The 23,750-nt window shown below is 37.1% G+C and overlaps 2 protein-coding genes across 2 annotated transcripts; both read left to right on the top strand.

Annotated features, from left to right (window-relative positions):
• LOC131988587 (intestinal mucin-like protein) lies at positions 1–4,010 on the top strand. Its single transcript, XM_059353736.1, has 9 exons — positions 1–59; positions 243–490; positions 1,084–1,267; positions 1,464–1,644; positions 2,136–2,314; positions 2,424–2,493; positions 2,590–2,720; positions 3,707–3,741; positions 3,834–4,010. Exons 1-9 carry the CDS (start codon positions 20–22, stop codon positions 4,008–4,010), a joined length of 1,245 nt encoding a protein of 414 aa, XP_059209719.1. The 5' UTR covers positions 1–19.
• An 885-nt stretch (positions 4,011–4,895) lies between these two features.
• Positions 4,896–12,606, top strand: LOC131988580 (intestinal mucin-like protein). The gene is made up of 7 exons (XM_059353726.1): positions 4,896–4,910; positions 6,845–6,967; positions 8,038–8,139; positions 8,291–8,419; positions 9,060–9,099; positions 10,367–10,490; positions 12,188–12,606. The coding sequence occupies exons 1-7, from the start codon at positions 4,896–4,898 to the stop codon at positions 12,411–12,413; spliced, it is 759 nt and encodes a 252-aa protein (XP_059209709.1). The 3' UTR covers positions 12,414–12,606.
• The last annotated feature ends 11,144 nt before the right edge of the window (positions 12,607–23,750 follow it).

The following is a 23,750-nucleotide window of genomic DNA, read 5'->3' as shown; positions in this document are numbered from 1 at the left end:
CTTCCCTGCTATCGAAGTGATGGATGTTGATGGATGCTGCCCACACTATGAATGCCAATGTAAGTCTGACTTACATTTTGCTTTTTTGCAAAAATGCTGAGATGAACATGTCAACACATTTTTCCTATGGCAATGTTTTCCTTTTCTCTTCAACTCTTTATTTAACCCCTGATAATGTGTCTCAGATTATACCATGTTATTTAAATATAATTTTAAAAATGTCATGTATGTATCATGTGAAGGCATCTGCTATGGTTGGGGAGACCCCCATTATGTCACCTTCGATGGAACCTACTATGGTTTTCAAGGCAACTGTTCCTATTGGCTGGTGAAAGAGATTTTACCCAAATACAACTTTAGTGTTATGATCGATAACTACTACTGCGGAGAACCCGATGGCTTGTCCTGTCCTCAGTCCATCACTGTCTTCTACGAAAGCTACAAGATCTTTATTATTCAGAAGGATATCAATGGCATTTTCACAAATCAGGTAATTAAATGGCCTTTTTAACATTTTTAATTTCAACCCTTGTCTTTATCCTCAGAGCAACTTTTTTCCCTTCAGTGCAAATGCAGCCTCTGTAGTGTTTACCCTATGCTGACTGCTTTGGGGGGTTGGCAGGCAGCAATGACGATTCTAGAGTCTATTGGGGCCCTAGGCAAAACCATGTTTATTTCGGTAACAATATACCAGATCAAGTTTTTGGCCCTTGGGGGCCCCCCAACTGGCCTAGGGCCCATCATTCTGTGACCAACTATGATCTAAGTCTGTTACCTCTTCATCTGATAGCTCACTGTCATTACTGGTACGATATTTCAAACTGATCTGCTGTCAGAGAATGCTGAAAATGACTTTTTTCCTCGGGCAATCTGAAAATGGTGTGCATTTTTGTGTTGAATGACATGTAAGCCCTGAAATCAATGGCAGGGGAAACGCTGCACTGGTTTGGATTATTACAAACTAACCTGACCCTGATTCTCCAAAAAATGCTTGTTGAAGTTGCATTGAACCTTAAAAGTAGTTTGTAATGAGTGTTAATACTGTTATTCCTGAAATTTATATTGAAATGCTTTTTGTTTTAGATTTCTGTAAATGACAAGCGTGTAAGTCCTGCATACCAGAATGGGGATTTCCGTATAGTTACTACCGGTATTGATACCGTGCTTGTCATCCCTAAAATCCACGCCAAGATCACCTTCTCAGGGCTGATATTCGGTATCTACTTGCCCTATAATGGATTTGCCGGCAACACCGAAGGACAGTGTGGTGAGTCATGCAGTAGAATTGAATAGTATCATACTGTATGTAGGCCAGTAGTTTGGATAGCAGTTGAAAATGAACATGCTAATCTACAGAAGTTGAATAATTTGTGATTCTAATACTTACAACACTTAGAACCTAACCTATTTTATATCCAAAACATTCTGCAACCATTGTAACTGATAATGGTGTTTTTCTCCAGGCACATGTGACAACAACAGGACAGATGATTGCATGTTGCCCAGTGGCAAAATTGATCCTTCATGTCCTCATATGGCACATGAGTGGCACGTAAACAACAGTAACTGTGAACCTGTTCCTCCCAAACCAACACCTCCTCCGAATCCCTGCGATAAAAGCATGTGTGAGATCATCAAGAGCAGGTAGGAGGAAAAAGAAGGGAAATGATTAAAATGTGGTTTGTTTTAATAATACATCTCAGCTGTGGACATAAACACTTTAAAAGTATTCAGTTCACATGTTCTGTATATTTAATTTATTATTTTTTTCACCAGTAGTTAGGGACAGTCTTTATATACAGTCTATAGGGGCATTGTACATTAGATTGATGACTTTTCATCCTCTTTACAGAATATTGAATGGTTCTACTTGCAGATTTTTTTTTATTTTTAGTGTCATGGATAAAGCCATACCACACGTTTTTGTAACAGACGCTTCTGTGCGAATGGCAAAATGCCACTTTAAGAGACAGATACACCTCTGCAAAGGCCCTATTGGACAAAGTACATTTCAGCTTAGAAACACCCTTTGTGAGCAACACGTTGCTGGTTTATTCACCTTTATGGATAATGTGTAATGATGCACTCAGTTTCTGTCCGGTGTCCATTCTAACTATAAATCCCATCTTCCGCAGTGTGTTTGAAGCCTGCCATAAGATCGTTGACTATGGTCCATTTGTTGTGGCCTGTGAGTTTGACGTTTGCCACATGCACATTAATCACATTGGCTGCATCAGTTTACAAACATATGCTGATGTCTGTGCTGAGTCTGGAGTGTGTATTGACTGGAGGAGTGCCACCAAAGGCCTCTGTGGTGAGCAACCAGAATATGTAATGTTAAAGCATGATGCAGTATTATTTATAATTTCACCAATGACCTACATGTAAAACATGATGTTATTTCTCTCTTTGTCTCTTGATAGAATATAAATGTGAAAGTCCCAAAGTGTATCAGGCCTGTGGTCCTCAGGTCGAACCTACCTGTGATTCCTGGTACAGCAATCCACCACCACATTGTTGTTACTATTACAGTCAATTAATTTACATTTATTTCTGACTCACATCCAACATCATCTGTTGTTTCTGTAGGTATAATCAGAAATTCATCTATATGGCTGATGCATTCAGTGCCATGACAAGTATGGAGCTGGAGGGTTGCTCCTGTCCAAATGGCACCATCCTCCTCTCTTCCAACTCTAATGAATGTGTACCCTCCTGTGGTAAGAGCAAATATCACTTCAGTGCAGCAACAGCTGTGCTGCATGCTGCACTATGTGACCAAGTCAAAGTCCTTATGTTATTCTATCATCAAAATCATATGTTTATGGATCAGGGAGGAGGAAAGTGAATGTGTAGAGGTTCATTTTGATGCCATAAACTCAGGTTCATCTAAGACCAAAAATGGATGTTGTATCCCTATAAAGTTTTGTCGTGCTATGGCTGAAATGTTGAGCTATTGTAGAAATCATGAAAGAAACATTTAGGTATGACATTTAAGTGTCATTATTTGAGCCACTGTTTAGGGGCTTAGTAATGAATTAAGTTTGTTAAGTTTGTTAAGTCTGTTAATCCAGTTTTAATGGTTTAAACCAGGGGTCTCAAACTCAAATTACCTGGGGGCAGCTGGAGGCAGTATCAAAATGACCAAAAAAAGACACAACATTACTAAAAAAAAAACAAGAAGACACAAAATGACAGAAAAAAAACAAAATTACTTAAAAAAGACACCAAATGACCAAAAAAAGACACAAAATTACTTAAAAAAAAGACACCAAATTACAAAATAAAGGCACAAAATGACTGAAAAAACACAAAATTACTTAAAAAAGACACAAATGACAAAAAATACACAAAATTACCAAAAAAGGAACAAAATTATTTAAAAAAAGACACAAAATGACCCAAAATGACAGAAAAAAACGAAATTACTTAAAAAAGAAACAAAATGACCAAAAAGACACATAATTACCAAAAAAGAAACAAAATTACCAAAAAAAACATTTTGAGACCCCTGGTTTAAACCAATGTTTAGAATATAAAGAGGGGAAATGATAAGATGTTAATGAGAAGAAAAACGTCATGAGATTATTTTAAAAGGTGATTTCAGAGTGAGAACATTCAGGATTTACTCATCATACAACTATCTCCTGAGGCAGGCTGAGAATGAGTGGAAGTAACTTTATGACTTATATGTGTCTCCTTATAGAACTTTGTCGCTTGCCAGATGGAAAATATAAACAGGTAATGATTTCATTGAGTTCCCATGCCTGTTGACAGGTCAGTAATAAAGTCATTCCTCCTGCCATAATTCTGTCAAAACACTATGTCCTCAGGCCAATGCAACATGGACAGAAGGCTGTAAGCAATGTATATGTGAGGAGGACGTACTGCAGGTGGCCTGCCACCCTCTGCCCTGTCCAGCACAGCCATCCCTCAGCTGTGATCAAGAGGGTCAGATCAAAGTCACTGATACTACTGGCTGCTGTCCAAAGGAGAAGTGTGGTAAGTGAGCACCAGTTCTTCTACCAGAGTCAGTACACTTTGTATTTACACATTTAACACAGTGTGTAGTCCACCAATTTTAGACAAGAGGAGTCATAAGCATATTCCAGCATGCAAGAAATGCAGGGGCGGCTGTGGCCCAGTTGGTAGAGCGGGTAGTCTTCTGATCGTAGGGTTGGTGGTTCGATCTACATGTCGAAGTATCCTTGAGCAAGTTACTGAACCCCAAACTGCTGCCGATGCTGTGTTCATCGGTGTGTGAATGAATTCCCAATGGTGGCAGGTGGCACCGTTTAGGGTAGCCTCTGCCACCAGTATGAATGTATGGGTGAAATAGCTACTCAATAAAATTGATGCAACAGATTGCACGCAATATTATTAATTAAATCTAATTACGTTACAAGTTGACTTAATAACAACTTAACAGGAAGTTCCTGTCATTTAAAAACATTAATTCTATTGTGTTGGATTCATTCAAAATTCTCTTGATTTAGAATTACATACACATAAAGATTATATTTAATGTGATCAAAATAAGTAGATTATACCTCAAACATTTTTATGTTAAAGTTACTTAAACAACTGCCTCAAAATCAAGGACGCATTTATATTTAATACATTTGATCAAATATATTAAGTAAAATGAAATGACTGCTAAATAGTTTATTACGGTGAGCGTGGTGTGTAGTCTAAAGCGCATTGGATAAAAGCGCTATATAATTGCACTCCATTTACCATTTTACCATTTATGAAACATCCTGAGCAGTTCTAAATATTATACCTCTACTATTCCATGGTTCGTAACCATCATCTTGTAGTATTAAACAGTGAAGCAGGTGATATCAGTTGAAGCTCTTTGCTGCTATTAGCTGTTTGGATTGATATTTGTAGCCATGTTTGATGTGACAGTCAGAGCAGGACTTGTGTCTCAGTGAAAGAGATCCTTCATTGTAACTGATATTATAAAGGTTTATCTTATCTATTTGCTGTCTCTGAACAGAGTGTGATGTGACACAGTGCAGTCCTGTACCACACTGTCCGGTTGGTACCACTCTAAACAGCACTGTGGGAGTCTGCTGTTTCAAATACAACTGCCGTGAGTGTGCTATATACTTGGTCATGTTACTGTAACTGCATTGCGAGGTTTCATCTTTAAAATGCATTATTAAGTGGTGTGTTTCTGTTACAGCGATCAAGGACGTGTGTGTTTTCAACAATCATGAATATGAGGTGAGATCTCACATCTACCACCTCCATGTCAAACTGTTGCAGGAAGCCTTTGTTAAGATTGGGCTATTTTTCTCAACACAAACATGCTGTATGTCACCAGAAATATTAGAAAGGTGTTATAATCACATTTCTCAACATAACTTATGGTGGTAGTTGTGAAAAGTAAGTCTGAGTGGCCATTCATTTCTTAAACAAATGTCTGGGAATTTATGCTTTGTACAACAAGGCTATTTGGCCAAAAGTCATGACTCAAGATTGTGTCAAAACATTGAAAACGGTGACTATTCTAGGTTTAAATGGCTGTGTCCTCTAGTGACAGATCCATCAGTGAATATAGGAAAAAAAATGATAATAAATAAATGAATGAATAAACAAATAATTTTTATGCGTATTTACTAGGGCCGCGACTCGATTAAAAAAATTAATCTAATTTATTAGAGGCTTTGTAATTAAATAATCAAAATTAATCACATTTTAATCGCATATAAATATTTGACCTGAGAACAGTGAGAAGTAATTTTTTTCACATGGATATTGAATACATAACTGGTCCAACAGACCAGTGCAATTTTTGCCATTAAGTGTAGCAATAGCATATTTAGAAATATAGTACATTTCCGCGGTGCAAAAATAAGTGCGATTAAAATGGGTCCATTTTTTTAACGCATTCATTTTTGTGTAATTAATGAATCTTAATTTACGCGTTAAAGTCTCGGACCTAGTATTTACCTTTGATTTGGTATTTATAGGATAAAGATTTTTATAAAAATATTTTTAATAACCACACAGCATTGTTTATACCCTAGAACTATTGGCCCTCATTTATCAAACGAATGTACAAAATAAAAATTATTTAAAAAATAATAAATTAAATATTCCAACCTCACCAGGAGCTGGATTGTCCACTGCTACTCTGCTGACAGCACCACTGATTTCCTTTCTTGAAACTTTTTATGCTGCCAAACAAAACCAGTTTGTTGTGTTGCAGCTGTTGGACGTCAGCGTTTCACTTTCTGACTCTGAGGGTCTATGATCACGCTGGCATGATCAGATAATGTGGCTCTCCAGTTTTTTGTTCGACGTTCCTTGGTCATGTAAAACCAAAGATATGATCGTTTTAATTTGATAGCACAAACATATTTATTCAAGTGTAAAAGTAGGATGGGACGAGGCAGGCGTGGCATTCTGGAAAAATGGAAAAAAGGGTTCTAATCATCTAACACTGTTCCTATAAATAAACTTGTTTTTATGGTATTTTTTGTATAGTTTTATTATATTTGAATTTTACCTTTATATGTTCATATTTGTAACCTAGGTTTACATTTTTCAGGTCTGGAACAGTTCATTGAGCATATTTGTGGTTTTTATTGTCATAAATAGTCATTTTATTTCAGATTTCATGATTTTTGTGTATTTTTGGGCTCAATGTGTTAAATGATACTTGTTTTCAGCTGCCAGGTTGATCAACACTCGATAAGAATGTTTCATGAATCATACATGAACCCTGTTGAAAGAGGATTTATATGCTCAGATCTGCACTGGTTTCTACGTTTGATTGCTAAATAAGGGCCACTATGTGTATCTGTGCTGACTCTCTAACCCTGTCCACCAGGTTGGAGAGCTGGTGCCCATGAAGCCATGTGAAAGGTGCAGTTGTAGTCCCAAGATAAATGCCGACAGCCCCCTGCATACGATAGACTGTCAGCCTATCCCATGTGACACACACTGCCCTGTGGTAAGTTTCTCTCTCTCTTGCTCACTGTCTTCTTCACTCAGTCACACAGTCTTTTATTACAGTCATTCTTTCATACATTGTGATTGACTAGTGATGAGAACATTTATTTACCACATTCATGGATTTGTTGGTAACACTTTACGATAACCATCATTTATAAATGGTAAACAGATTTAGGCCGTTTAGAATGGTAAATACATATTTTTATAATGTTGAACTAACTAAATAATTTATAAATGGCAAATAGATGGTATATTAATGTAAGTTAATATAACCAATTATTCGATTATCAAAATAGTTGGCGATCAATTTAATAATCGATTATTGTTCGACTTATCGAATAATTGTTTCAGCTCTAATATGATTTACTACAAAAAGTAATGCACTGGGATTTGTGGGTATGCACCAAAAAACGGTGAAAAATCAATGTAACGTAAAAGGCCATGTTTACAGTTACAGTTTGTACAGTGGTAATGGTTTTTATAACCTTAACTGTTGTTTTCTCCGAACATTATGAAAAATGGTTTGGGTCCCTAAACCTAACCATTTTACAGGATTAATGTATTTACAACAGCGATTGTGATGTTGGGCACAAGAGTGGTGATCACCTGTCAACAATGTGCTGAGGTCACATGGTGAAAACAGTGTGCATTTTATAGGATATCATAGGAATCACAATGCAAAAGTTTTTCGTAGGAAATCGTACAAACCCCTTCATGATAACCATTACATTTATATGTGAATGGAAACACATGAAATGAGCAAAACTATTGGGTATAAAATTGTCCATGAGGGACTTCTCACATTCTACAGATCTGAACATCTGACAAGGTATCTGTAGGAAAAAGTGATAACAGATCACTGAACACGCTGCAGTTCCCCAAATCCTGAGATTTGAAGAAGAGTGTTTTGCATCTTTACTGCCACTGGAAATAAGCCATACTGTAAACCCAGAATAATACTGAAATCGACCCTGAATCCAAATTCGGACAAGAACATACTGTAGATTTAAAAGCCATAGGAGAGTATTTATTGTTAAATGCTTAATTTGTCTTTGTGTCTCTATTCAGGGTTCTGAGTACAAGATCATCCCTGGCCAATGCTGTGGAACGTGCGTCCAAATTAACTGCGTTGTCGTGCTGCCAAACTCGAATATCACACACACAATAAAGGTTTGTATCACATATACCTTCATTTGATGAGCCCAAAGACAGATCAAAAACTGCAGGCTCGGAGTGAAAGGCTTTAAAAGCCAGCACCAGAACAGTAAACATATGTAGCAGATGGAGATGATAGTGACTGATGCTCTTTGCTATTTTTTAGCCTGGCACCATCTGGACCCCTGCTGGAAACCCCTGTGACAGGTATGAGTGTGTGCAGATCGCTAATCAGCTCATCCCCATCGAGACCAAGATCACCTGTCCTCACTATGACCCTAAGGACTGCATACCGGTGAGTACACACACACACACACACACACACACACACACACATTCTTGTACTATCTTTGTGAGGGCCCTCATTGGGAAAAAGTGAATTCCCTTGCAAGGTTATAATAGTTTTGGATTTTTCATTAGTTTTAGTTTAATATTTATTTTTTGAAATGCTTTAGTTTTAGTTTAGTTTTTATTAGTTTTAGTGTTAGTTTTAGTTTTTTGTAATGGGCTATTTGTTGGGTGGGAGATTAAAAGAGGTCAGAGTAAATTTTTCCTTTTTTTCCTTTGCCTGATCCATCTTAATTATGTATGAAAAAAGTTGACAAAGACGAAAACGAAGGACATTTTCACTATAATTTTAGTTAGTTTTGTAACCACACAATACCGTTTCAGTTAATTATCATTTTTTTGTAACCTTAACCCTAAAACAAAGTCTTAAATCCAAAAAAAGCCCCTTAAAGAAGTGAGGACCGGCCAAAATGTCCTCACTTTGCAAAAATGTCCTCACTCTGTTGGTTAAAAAATGTGTTCCGGAAGTATAAGAACACACACACACACACACACACACACACACACACCTACTGTCTAATGTGACTCTCTCCAAAGTGAAACTAAAGGCATTATGATACTGATGTAAATGTGTGTGTCTTCTGCAGGGAACAGAGACCATCGCTCCAGACGGATGCTGTCGTGTCTGTATGTATATCTTCCATGAGCTTTTCATACCTGCACATGATTTTTGCAGCTGACAACACTCTCCTGTCACTCTGGTGATACAGAGCCCCATGTGGTCCATTACAGCTTCTAATCTTTCACAATGAGCAGAACCTTTGTGATCAGCTCTGATACCTGGCCTAAATAAGTTATTTAATCATAATGAAGATGTCTTATGTTTTTATTAACAATAATGCTTTATAAAATACCTGTCATATATTCCTGTTAGGGACCAAATATCTCATGGTTAACTAGATGAGACTATTGATTGGTATTGATCCACGGCTGTTAACTGAAAGCAAAGAGCTGAGGTAGCTTCTTCCCACTTCTCATGAAATTGCACACATGCACGCTGTGTGTGCGCATTTCTTAAGATGAATTATTATTTCTGAGCCCAGTTGATCAAAAAAAAAGTCAGAGTAGTTAATCTGGGCTTCCCCAACAATAGTTTGTCCTGGAATGTCATTAGCAGAATATCTTTGGTGAACTGGACCTTCATGATGTAATCAGCAGCCAAGTCCACTTTTGTGAATTCCTCCCCCAAAGTGTTATTATTAGGGCCAGGACTTTAAAAAAAATGACGCATTTTAATCACACTTATTTTTGCACCGCGGAACGTTTCTCACTGGATGAGTTTCAGGCGGACCGATTATTCTGGAGCACCAACTAGCGTTCATGAGTTCAGACAACAACAAACCACAGTGAACATGAAGGAAGAAGCTGATGAGAGCGCTTTGGTTGGCCCCGTGGATGATGGGACATTTTGTTACAAAACACCAACGGATGGAAGCGTCGATAAGAGCATGGTTGTGTTGCTATGCAACAAGGAATTCACATATCACCGCAGCACATCCAGCCTCAAGTATCACCTCAATGCAAAACATATAGCAGCTAGCGGCTAAATATGCTATTGCTACACTTGATGGCAAAAATTGCACTGGTCTGTTGGACTTGAACAAAAATAAACAATATTTTTGCTGCTTAAGCTTATGTATTCAGTCATTATTCAATGGTATACTAAAAATCCATGTGAAAAAAATTACTTCTCACTGTTCTCAGGTCAAATATTTATATGCGATTAAAATGCGATTAATTTCGATTAATTAATTACAAAGCCTTTAATTAATTAGATTCATTTTTTTAATCGAGTCCCGGCCCTAGTTATTATGCTTGAATTTGACCAGATCTGTAAATCAGGTCAAACGAGATGTTTTCCCCTCTCAACATGTATCTCTTGCCTGCCTTACAGGTATTTCCAAGGGTCAGCCATGCAATGTATCCACCACTCCTACGCACCTGGAGGTCCAGGACTGCCGCTCCAAAGACCTGGTCAACGTCACATCCTGTAGTGGAGCATGTGGCACCTTCACCTTGTGAGTCCCCCTCGGGTCTTTTTCCTGATCATCAGTGTTGTGGAAAGGTCTTAATATCTCCATCAAATATTTCTGTTATACTTTGTATCAAATTAAAAGAGCATTTTTATCCATTTGAGGAGATACAACCTAAGAGACAGATTTTTTTTTTAAAAAAGGTCACTCGCTATTCTGACTTTTAATTCATAATATTGGTCAACTTTCAAAAATGCTGGATCCTACACTTTCCAACTCAATGCTGACTTTTTATTAGACCCTCCCAGTCGGTTGAATCTTTGATCTTTGATCATTACAACCACCGACTGTAGGCTTTGTGCGGTACATGTATTGTCTAAAAGCCCAATAACATCATTATGACATCATCAGGAGACACTAAACAACAGTGTTCATAGTAGTACTAACCATAAAAAGTAAACTGATCATTATGTGTAAAGTGCCTCTTTAAATCATCAGGAATGATTCAAACTGAAATTATAGATTCAAGACGGTTTTGCTCACTTCTGTATGTGTGAGTTAAAGATTTAAATCAGTGGTATGCGTACCCCTGGGGGTACATGAAGGCACCCCAGGGGGTACGTAAGATTTGAAAATATACATTTAAAAAGTAGCATCCATGCAAAAATCCTTTAAAAATAATTATTTAATAAATATTTTAGGAAAATATAAGTATAAGTTCATAAAGCTAATTTTATATTCAGTAGGCTATTCAATTTAATCATCCTAAAAACCAAGAGTGTCCCCCATACCAGGATGGTTGGACCCAACCTGTCATATGTCACCTGGCATCACCTGTCAATCACTTGAAAACTCAAAGATGGAGTCGTGGTTGAAGCGTAGCAGTTATAGTTTTAAATGGTTATATGCTCACTGTTTTTACTACATTAGTTTGAATCACTACATTTAAATGATGAGAAATATTTGTTGTAAATTTAGTCATGGATTATTAACATTTAAAATGGTTGAAATTGGGTTTTTTTCAAATGTTCAAATTTTGTATGTTTATCATTTCCAAAGTTTATAAATCAGACACTGATGGCACAGCGCTCTGTTTTTAAGGCTTTTTTTTCAACCAAAAATGCTTTGCCCAGGTTAGGGGGTACTTGGCTGAAAAAATATTTCACAGGGGGTACATCAGTGAAAAAAGGTTGAGGTTTAAATCATGTAAATACTGCAGCTCTGTATTCTTACATTTTCATTGGTAACACTTTACAATAACCATCATTTAATCATTTATAAATGGTAAACAGATAGTTTATTAATGTTTAATCATCATTTTTAAATTGTTTATAGGCCATGATGTATTTGGTAAATACATCATTTATTAATGTTTAACTAACTTCATCATTTATGAATGACAAATAGATTATATATTAATGTAAGTTTATAGTTACTTTACCATTAACAAACCAGTAAATTATAATTAATAGTTTATTAATAGTTTTAGTTGCACTGATTATAACATTTTAACACCATATTAAGTACGTTAATGATTTTTAAATGATTCATATACCTTTAAGAAATTGATTGGCACTTTGCACTTTTTAAATGGTTAATAATTGATCTATAAACCATGTATAAACATCACTTAGTTGGTTATTTTAAAGTGTTACATTTTCATTTTCTTGAGCTAAATTAGATTTATCCCAGTTACCTTGCTGCCTCCTCTCATTTCACACGGCCCTCTCTCTCTTCCTCAGTTTCTCTACCAACATGAGATCCTTGCAGCACAAGTGCTCCTGCTGCCAGGAGCTAGCTACATCAGAGCGTAAGATCCAGCTCTCCTGCCCTGACAACACAGAAATCACCTACACCTACACTCAGATCGACGCCTGCGGGTGCCTACCGACAGAGTGCGCTGTGATTGGCCAGAGTAAGGTGGAGTCCACTGCCGCCAGCGCCAAGTCACGGCGAAGCAGGAGATAAGGCAAAAACCTGGACAAGCACATGCAACGACCACTCATGTAATGAGCATGCATTCATAGGACCATGACTTAACAATCATAACTAAATCAGTGTCAACTGTATCTGCATACATGATTCCTCTATTTATGTTTAATAACTTTGCTGTAGTTGTAGTTTGATAGGATTATCATTAATAAAGATCATACTGTAGTCGCAGGCTGAGCATCTTTGTTATTTTTCCTGGTTTCGTGCTGCATGCAGTGTGAGTGTGTGTAACTATACAAATTTGAACACCAGATTTTTTTTTTTACAAACAAACATTAGTTTTATATATACATATAATTATGTCAGATACTTACTCCTTGGCTGCGTGATGAGATGTTAAAAATATTAAATATGGGCGTTCCCGGTGGCACACCTGGTAGAGCGCGTACCACAGAGGCCCAGTTCTCGTAAGCGGGCGGCCTGGGTTCGAATCCGGCTCGGAGCCCTTTCCCGCATGTCTCCCCCTTTCACTCTCAATATCTCTCTCTCTCAATAAAGCTACAAAATGCCCAAAAAAATATTTAAAAAAAATTAAATATCCAGAGGGGCTATATCAGGGACAACTGGACTCTGGCTCTAAATGTAAACGAATGTAGTGTGATGAGCAGATGAAAGTTATCATTTTAAACTGATTTCAATTTGAGATAATCATTTTAAAAAAAGAATTAATTACAACCAAGGTTATTATAGTTAATGAAAACTAACGAAATAATGAAAACTAGAATTGAAAAAACATTTTCATTAACCGAAATAAAAATAAAAACAAGTTTGTTTTTTTTGTTAATTATGTTTTTAAAAAAAACATAATTAACTGAAACTGTATTTTTTTGGTTACAAAACTAACTAAAACGAACTAAAATTATAGTGAAATTGTCCTTAGTTTTCATGTTTGTCAACTTTTTTCAAACATAAACCTTTTTGGTTGATATGAAATATATTTTATCTATCTGGTTTTATGACTTAATAACCTTATTGAGGCTGAGATGGATCAGACAAAGGAAATAAAGGCAACATTTATTGTGACCTTATTGAATTTCACACCCAACAAATACCCCATTACAAAAAAACTAAAACTAACATTAAAACTAATAAAAACAAAACTAAAACTAAGCATTTTCCAAAAAATAAAAACTAATTAAAACTAGCAAACTCACTCTAAAAACTCATTAAAACTAACTGAATTTGAAAACCAAAAATCACAACGAAATTAAAACTAAAACTAATGAAAAATCCAAAACTATTATAACCTTGATTACAACATATATTAACTTTTTTCTCTAACCTTGATATTAAGAATGACCTAATCTGCACCAAAGCTATTGAAGATCATATTTACTCTTATTGAAAGTATTTACATGTAATTGTTATGCACTTTGCATGTGACATTAATTAAGATCATGCACTTTGTATAACAATTACATTAATATAATATTTGAACAACAGAAAAGATGCTGCGTATTCCCTTGGGGCCTAAATAATATATTTTTCACTCATATTTTGACTTTAACCCTCTAGGGTCTGAGCCTATTTGCCCTTCATATACCACATAATATTTACTATACCCATGTTTGATATTTAGTATTTCCTCAGCACAACTTGACAATTATCTTTTCACTTTAACCCACTTCATTAATATATTGAGCCCAAAAATACACAAAAATCATGAAATCTGAAATAAAATTACTATTTATGACAATAAAAACCACAAAATGCTCAATGAACTGTTTCAGACTTGAATAATGTAAACCTAGGTTACAAATATGAACATATAAAGGTAAAATTCAAATCCACAAAAAATACCATAAAAACAAGTTCATTTATAGGAACAGTGTTAGATGATTAGAACCCTTTTTTCCATTTTTACAGAATGCCACGTCTGCCTTGTCCCATCATACTTTTACACTTGAATAAATATGTTTGTGCTATCAAATTAAAACAATCATATCTTTGGTTTTACATGACCTCGGAACGTCAAACAAAAAACTGGAGAGCCACATTATCTGATCATGCCAGCGTGATCATAGACCCCAGAGGATTAATGTCACAGCTCTAATAGATAAATTGTAAATTTGTCATTGTGATTCTAATTCCATGAGCATTAATAGAGAGGAGATACCATTTCTCCTGCACCTGTCGAGTGCTGACTACAGAACTGCTGGGGTTATGCTGTAATTAACATCACATTTTTCAAAAGTCTTTAGAAAAATTCATATATAAGTAAAATATAAAATAATTTAGAGGAGAAAAATCCCCACCTGGATTACTTTGTTTGGTAAAATGACAATTTCAGTAGCAGGTGAAGCATATTCTCTTAGTACTTTTAGGACTTGTGGGAAACTGAGAACGCAATTGATGTATCACCACACTGTGGTTGTTATCAAATATTAAATTAAGTGTGTGTGGGCCACCCAGCCTCCACCTTGACCTGAGGTAACACTACACATTGAGCTGTGGCCCATCAATCAAGCAGCTGTGTGAGAAGACTATCACCTCCGTCTATGCAGGCTGTGGCCACATCCTGATTCCAGTTTACTTCCCAACCCTGAGTATTTGTCCAGGACTTGTGAGATAAAGGTCTCATGGAAAGATCACAGTAAGGTTGTGATGACAGAGAAGCCAAACACAGCACCTGGAAACACAGAACTATACACAGAGCTGCATACAAACACTCCCTGTGTTACACAGTGCTTTTGGGCAAGGCGGTACCACACAGCACACATCCCCAAGTCAGATCTTTCTCAGGCTAATGAGTGGAGAGAACAGGTATTCAGCTAAGGCTTGGTAAACAAGGATGTTTACTTAATGTATCTTGAGCCAACTAGACTAACCAATAAAAGAAAATGATTGTGACTTTTTGTCCAAACACTATGATTGCAAGACACGCATAATTACAGCGTACAAGTAGCAGTGCGTAGTTGTTAAAGACTCAATCAGAAAACGAAAAAAAATCCCACATGAACAAAAAGCAAAGTCAAACAAGCAACCTAAGTCTTTGAGAGCACTATATGACAACGTTGACTTTGTGTGCTACTGTAGATCATAACATCATAAATAAAACATGGTTGGTGATGTTCAACTGCTTGTGATTTTCCTTAACATCTTTGGACTTAAATATGTTGGGCCGCTCATATATCAATCAACACCAATATTGCTGCCAAAATAATCAAACTCCCAACACCCAGTCTCACAGAACTGAATAACAGGGCCATCTCACGCATTGCAACCACAATAGACCAGGACATTACTCATCCACTCAACCAGGATCTCACCCCACTGGTTGGAGGTACAGGTGTAAAAGGGCTCACCTTGTAAAAAGTCTGATCCCTGCAGCCATTGCTGCTCTAAACACAAGAGCAAGATGAATGCTTATTTACCATGTAAATGTTTCTATGTTATATGCTGTGTGATGTTGTTGTTGTTGTTTATTTGTTTATTTATTAAGGATCCCCATTAGCTGGTTACTACACTGTAATAAATTATTCTGTAGTCATTTCATTAGGGCCTCGGGGCAATCGCACCGAGCACTGGTCCCATACAGCAATAGCTGTAGGGACCAGTGCTCGGGGCGAAGCACTACTGTTATACTGTGGATTTTTTCTTCTTCCTCTTCCGGACGCAATTTCGTCCCGCTACTAGTGCTACAACTTGAAGAGTTGCAGGACAAATTATATATCAAAACGTGCGGTTTGATCGGGATCGGTGTGCTATTACTTTTCTCTACAGAATATGACTGCCCAAAATTTTGCATTGAAATGAATAGGACAGCCGAAAAAAAATGAGCGAAAAAGAACAATAATTGGAGATATTTAAACGTCTACTTCTCCGGCATAATTTCACCTAGAGACTCTAATTTCACCTAGAGAAGTCTTGTGTATCAGTGTATTAATCCACATTTCGGTAGGTCATATAGTTTTTTATCAATCCCTGTTCAATGACCATGATCATTTTTGGAGAAATTCTGAGATTATAATGGGTGTATATTGCACGGAATGTTCGTGTCACAGTGTGTGACATCATCGCCAGAGTGTAGAGGGAGAGAAAAAACTGTCAAAAAATAAATTTGAAAACTGCGCTCCAGGCCGCAAATACCACTCTACAGAAATAATTTAAATATAGAAACGTAGGAAAATTTGTTTTCTCACTCACAATCCTCTGATAAAGCTGTCAGAGTTATAGTTTGGGCGTAGGACGCACAGATGATCCACCAACACGCATCAACAGCCTCATTGGCTCCCATATTAAAAACGCAGGGAGATTTCTGAAGAAGGGAGATGGAACAGTTTTTTTAGATCACTTTAACAAAGCTATTTTTTCATTTTTCTTAAAAATAAACATATGTAGACGTTCAGGAAGAACTCGGGACGCTCAAAGTGAAGTCGGATCAATGATAGGTATTATGGTTTTGCCAAAAATGCTTTCTGTTCGAGGCCAGAAATTCCAGCCTGTCAATGTTCCGGGACATTGGCAGGTGTCAGTTAATTCTGTTGATTGCTTTGATCTGATTTCCTTTGATCTTTGATGTGATTACAGTTACAGATACGCGTAAGCACGCACACTCCTCACACATGCATACACATGCTTCAAACACGCACACACACGCACACACACACACGTGTGCACACACACACACACACACACACACACACACACAGGTTACTTTATGTGATTTTAGTAACACACACACACACGTAACTTTATGCGATTTTCGCTTCACACGCACACAAATGCGCGCGCAAGCGCGCACACTCCTCCAGATACATGTTTCACACACACACACACACACACACACACACACACACACACACACACACACGCACACACACACACAAACACATTTTGTAAGTATTTTGTTAAGTTGTTATTAACTGAACTTGATTAGTTATTAACGTAGTTAGATTTAATTAATAATATTGCGTGCAATCTGTTGCCTCAATTTTAGAGTAGCTAAGAATCTACTTATTTTGACCACATTAAATATAATTTTTAATATAAAAATATTATTTATTAAATCTAACTACGTTACAAGTTGAGTTAATAACAACTTAACAGGAAGTGCCTGTCAATTAAAAACAGACTAATTCTATTGTGTTGGATTCATTAAAAATTCTCTTGATTTAGAATTACATATAAAGATTATATTTAATGTGATCAAAATAAGTAGATTCTTTCTCAAACATTTTTATATTAAAGTTACTTAAACAACTGCCTCAAAATCAAGGACGCATTTAAATTTAATACATTTTATCGAATATATTAAGTAAAATGAAATGACTACAGAATAATTTATTACGGTAAAGTAACCAGCTAGTCTTCCTGGGGTCCACAGGAAAAACACAGAATATACAGAAGAAAAACATATTCTCAACATATCATACATTTACAGGTAAAGTCAATCACAATATACCTAAAAAGGGTAAGAAAAGGAGTGAAAAGGTAAGAACAATATTTAAAAATGTACAGCTTGTATAAAATAAGATTTCAGTTTCTTTTTAAATACCTGTCACCTGGTAGTGAGGCAGATTATTCCACAGTGATTGCTCTATAGATAAAAGATCGCTTGGGTGAGGCACTTCAAGCTGACCGTTGCTGGACCCTCTAGTGCTATAGTTGTGCACGGAGTTTCTACACACAATTTGATTAAATAAAAAGTCAGGCGCTTCATTAATCAAGACTGATGTGATGTACAGTAATGTGAAAATGAATTTCCCCAATAAATCTAATCCAATCTAATTTTCAAACAATCAAATTTCTGTGACACTAAAGCTTATCAAAAATACTCAAACTACAGAAATTGTTTTACCCAGCACTTGACAAACAGGCTGGGTTTGTCTTTCATAAATTTGTCTATATTTCATCTGAACTCAGGCAAGAAAAACTCTGAAAAACTGAGTTAATCAGAGCAAGAGAGCTCAACTAATTTCCTGCTCACCTTTCTACGTGATGAATTTCATTCTTCTGATGCAATGAAAAAATAAGTCATTATCATTGAATTTTTTACTATTATCCCGTCAAATTTGCCAGTTATGCGTTGCACTATCACAAGTTTTGAACAACGCAAATGCAAAATGAATGTAATGTAGCGTAAAGTAAGCAGTTGGTTTGCAGGCTCCTGATTTGCTCAATATGATGGCATTAATTCAGCAATAAGAGAGGCTTTGTATCACATACAGCAGATGTCAACAACATATTCTGCTTTAGAACAATAAGACTTACAGTACATGACAACACTGAACATTCTTGGTCAACATATAAGTTGTCATTGTATAAAGGTGATGATTTCAAAAACTCTTACCAGACTGCTGCAGATACATTAGGAGATCAGAACAAGTGGACTTATAATATTTCTATTGATTCATTCAAAAGTGATCTAATCAGCAGATGCATATCAAATGGGGGGTGGGGGTAGCATATCTGCCCCCTTTGAGTGTCACATGGTGTTAGGCAGGGAGGAATTTTGTCCGTCTTATTTAATTTACATATCGATGAGCTGTCTACATAGGGTGGACATTTCCTTCATCAAAAAGGAGGACACTTTGCATACACGGAAGCAGATATTTGTTTGGTATGATCCGGTTTTAAGCAGAGTTGTAGTCCGATTAGCTTGATGCTTGTCAGTGCTAGCATGTCTCTCCATAGCTGCTTTGCCTTTGTTGCTCACATCTACATCGCTTCCAAAACCCGAAACTCATCCTTCTTACTTTTTGCAACAAACCCATGTTCTCTTGCCCATTCTAGGTTAAAGAAGGTCTTTCACTTTGGTATTTTAGACTTTCAGTAGCTGAAAGCTTTATTGACAGCCTGGTGGTAGCAACTGGCCTGAGCACCTGTTGTTGGGAATCAACACATGGCTCATTTGAATATTCAAATGAGTCATGTGTTGATTGGCCACATAGGCCATGACAGGAAAATGTAACCAATAAAATTACTTACTTTAGCATAGCTTTTTGACACACAATTTTAGACAATAAGTATTAAACCAACAAGGTAACATGTCAAAAGGCGGACCTTTTAGTTATTTTCTCAAAAGGAGGACAAATGAGTGTCTGGATTAAGGTTGCATTTGCAGCCGGACAGGGCATTTAAAAGCCGGACTGTCCGGCCTAAAGCCAGACGAATGGCCACCCTATGTCTAGGAGACAATAGAATGGTTGCCACACTGGCTGTATGATTGGTGGCATGCTGGAGAATCATCTTATGTATGCAAATGACCCTGTTACTTTTAGTCCGAGTAATGCTGGGCAGCAGGAGCTTCTTAATATATGCTCTGACTATGGTGTGCAATCTGATATAAAATATAATTCCTGCAAAAGTGCTGTTTTAATATGCAGAACGAAACAGGATAAATGGCTTAATTTATCTGTGTTCAAACTATCCAATAATTGTCTTGAGCTCTGCAAAAATATTTAATACCTTGGTCATTGTATTGCAGATGATATGAATGATGATGATGACATATACAGACAGTGTTGTAAGTTATATGCACAGGCAAACACCACAGCATGTACGTTTAGCTGCTGTTCTACTCAAGTTAAAGTGGCTCTGTTCAAAGCTTCCTGCACACCATCTATACTCTATATATCTGTGGTCTTCTTACTAAAAATCCAGCATGCAGAAGTTACAAGTTGCCTACAAAGATGCAATGATAATTTTACTGCAGGTTCCCAGAGGAGGGATGCTAGTCAGATGTTTGTATCTGTAGGAGTTAGCACACTGACAGCACTTTTAAGAAATGTGATGTTAAAGTTTATGCAACGTCTGGATGAGTCCACCAAGAGTATCATGGTGGTACTCTCTAATCCATGGGTCTCAAACTCGCAGCCCGCGGGCCAATTGCGGCCCTCGTGATGATATTTTGTGGCCCCCACCTTGATATGAAAATTTAATGTGAGTTTTATACGAATGGCACTTTACCGTGTTGTGTGTGGAAGGTCCCTTTAATTACTTTTTTGGTCATTTTTTGCCTATTTAAAAATAATAATTTTGTGTCCTTTTTTGGTCATTTTGTGTCTTTTTGTAATAATTTTGTGTCTTTTTGAGTAACTTTGGCGTATTTTTTCGTCATTTTTTGTCTTTTTTTGTGTCATTTTGTGTCTTTTTCAAATAATTTTGTGTCTTTTTTTGGGTCATTTTAATACTGCCTCCAGCGGCCCCCAGGTAATTTGAGTTTGAGACCCCTGCTCTAATCCCTTTGTGAGCTGCTCCAGGTACACATCCAGACTGAGAGTACACTGGTTGAAATGTCCGCATGTATTTTAATTTTTGTATTTGTTTTTCTTCTTGTTTGTTTGCTTGTCTTGTTTTGTTTGTTTTTATCTGTCCTGTCTTGCATGATTTTAGGACATGAGTCTGGCAAATACACCAAATTTCATTGAATTATTTAGGTTTCAACTTGATAAATCACCCAAGTACTGGATTGGTTTGTCTATTTATTGCTGCTTTGAGATGGTTGGGAACTTGCTACGAGCTTTTCATACAGTGTGCAGATCTGATTTTTGCCTTAGTTTGGAACTCATCCTTCCCATCGAGCTGCCTCCTCAGGACCTGCCTCACTCTCTGGAGGTATTTATATTATTTTATCATAGTTATATATTTGGCGGTAGCTAATTTCCTACGACCTCCTCTTCCATTTGCTTGTGAGAAACCCAGGTCTTCTAACTGTCCTGTATGTTTGTTATTCTACAATCTGGTAATTCAGCCCCTTCAGCCCTCACCACCATTCATCATTTTGCTGCCATTTGTCTGCACTTGGCCAGTCAGAATCAAGGTTATTATATTTAATGAAAACTAACGAAATAAAGAGAACTAACATTGAAAAAACATTTTCGTGTCCAAAAAAACGATAACTAACTGAAACTGTATTTTATGGTAACAAAACTTACTAAAGTCACTCAAAAAAGGAATTAAAACTAACTGAATTTGAAAACAAAAAATCACAACGAAATTAAAACTAAAATCAATGAAAAATCCAAAACTATTATAACCTTGGTCTGAATGACATCCCAATGTTGTTGCTGTAGAACGAGGTGGATCATCAAATCAGTGTCTCGCTTCAGTTACCATGTATGGAACATTGAATGCTAGACTTCCTTGTAGTCAATCTGGGCTGTGCTCAGGTTGGTCTGCCTGGTTTTAGGGTCATGACTTCTCTATCAACAAGTAGCTGATGCTTTGACTCTCTGGTGTTTTTACGAATTCCCTTCGCTGTATTGACTCATACGTCTATTCAACTGCTGCTATGTAGCCTGACAGGATCCCCCATGTTGTAGAGGCAGTCGTTTGAAGGTGTTGTACTCAATGGGGATCTTTCATTATTAATGTTGTTTTTTACTGTGTACAGTTGCTTCATCTGTGTCTCACCAAGTCTTCATGGATTGCTTTGACCTTCAGCCAGTAGGCGTGGATCTTCTTGGTTGAGACTTGCCATTGGATGTTGGCCACTGTTATGAAAACTGTTTCTTGTTCCAGGATACTGCTAATGGACCTGCACTTGCACTTTTCTAGTCGCTTTGCGACCACTCAAAGTTCTTTACACTGCAGACTGCGCTTATTCACCCATTCACACACACATTCATACTGGTGGCAGAGGCTACCCTAAACGGTGCCAACTGCCACCATTGGGAATTCATTCTCACACCGATGAACGCAGCATCAGGAGCCATTTGGGGTTCAGCTCAAGGATACTTCGACATGTAGGCTGCCATGGTCAGGGATTGAACCATCAACCCTCCGGTCGGTGGGTAACCGCTCTACTAACTGAGCTACTGCTGTGGTCTGCTATGCCTCCTTTTCCCATCCCACATATTCTTCCGGTATCTCTCGGCCTCTGCTCTGTGTGGCTCTGATGTTGTTCCATTGTTACTCTATACTTTGGATGTTTTTTTTTTTCTCTCATGTGTTTCTTTAGCCTGGCAGCCAGAGGTGTGAGCCTTTATTAAACAGTTTTGATAACCAAATTTATGGAACCTAATGACTTATTCTACCAGAGCCTGTCTCTCTTAATATCGTTCTGCACCTCAGTCAACAGGCTTATATGGCTCCATGCTTCTTTAATCATGGCCACAGCCTTCTATCCATGGGGGTTTTCTTTGTGACGTGTTCTTAATTGTGCACCTGATAATCTCTAGCATTACAGCTGCAGTCTCAGTCTCAAAAGCTTGTTTGTTTCTGTTATGGTGTCAGTCGAGATGCTGCTTAAGGCTTCATGATGGTGGTCCAGCGTTTGCATTCAATTTATGCATGAATGTCAGAATTTCCGAGCTCCGAGTCAAAATTTTAATCAGAACCCCTCCGAAGTTGGATATCCAACTCGGAAAGTTGGATGGATCATGCTATCTGCCACTTACGTAAACAGTAATTACATGTTTCGTTGTACATTTGTGAAGCTGGGAAGCGCTGTGAGCACTCAACTTTGGGGAAACGTTCTGAGATTCAAGTTCCAACTTTCAGTGTAAATTGAACACACGGCTCTCACTCCCCAGGGTCCTAAAGAGGAACATGGATCTGCGCCTGTGCCTGTTGCGGTGATCAGGCCGGCTAGACAGAAAATGAAACAAAAAACAATCACAGTGCTTTTTTCTAAAAACAAACAATGCACATAAGACTATCCTACGCCTGTTGCATGTTGACTTTCCCAGATGTGGCAGAAAATGGTATTAATAATGTAATGTTGAGTAGCAGCTAGTCTGACAATAGTTACTAACTTTGCTCTTACCTGAAGTAGGCTAAATGCAAAATAAAAGCCATTTTAGGCTGTAGGTGAATAGATTTTATGTTGTTTTTTTATTTTTATGTATAATGTTATTTTAATAAGCAATTGTTAAGTGAAATTATAGGATTTAAAATGTTAATATTATCCTCCTGGTCTGCAGGCATTTCCTGATGACAGTGAGGATCAACCACAGGAGAAAAAGACTGCATGAGGAAGGAGAGAGAGAGAGGAATACAGGGGGAAGAAGCAGGAGGTGACACAGAGGGAGAGAAAGTTGACATGATAATGACATGTACATTTACATTTATTGCCCAGCAGTATGTTCAGGGTAATGAAAGGAGGAGGGATGTTTATTTTTCTTTTCTTTTTTTTCATTATTGTTTGCACTTAAAAAACATACAATCATAAAGAAAGAACAGTACAAGAAATACATAAAATTTGCAGGAAAGATCGAAAAGCCCAAAAGGCTTATTATAATAAATATATACATAAAAACGTAGGAAAATTTGTCTTCTCACTCACAATCCTCTGGTAAAGCTGTCAGAGTTTTAATTTGGGCGTACGACGCACAGATTTGCCACCAAAACCACCAACAGCCTCATTGG

The sequence above is a fragment of the Centropristis striata genome, chromosome 2, assembly GCF_030273125.1.
Source record: "Centropristis striata isolate RG_2023a ecotype Rhode Island chromosome 2, C.striata_1.0, whole genome shotgun sequence".
In the NCBI taxonomy this organism is placed as follows: Eukaryota; Metazoa; Chordata; class Actinopteri; order Perciformes; family Serranidae; genus Centropristis; species Centropristis striata.
This window is presented reverse-complemented; position numbering and strand designations above follow the sequence as displayed.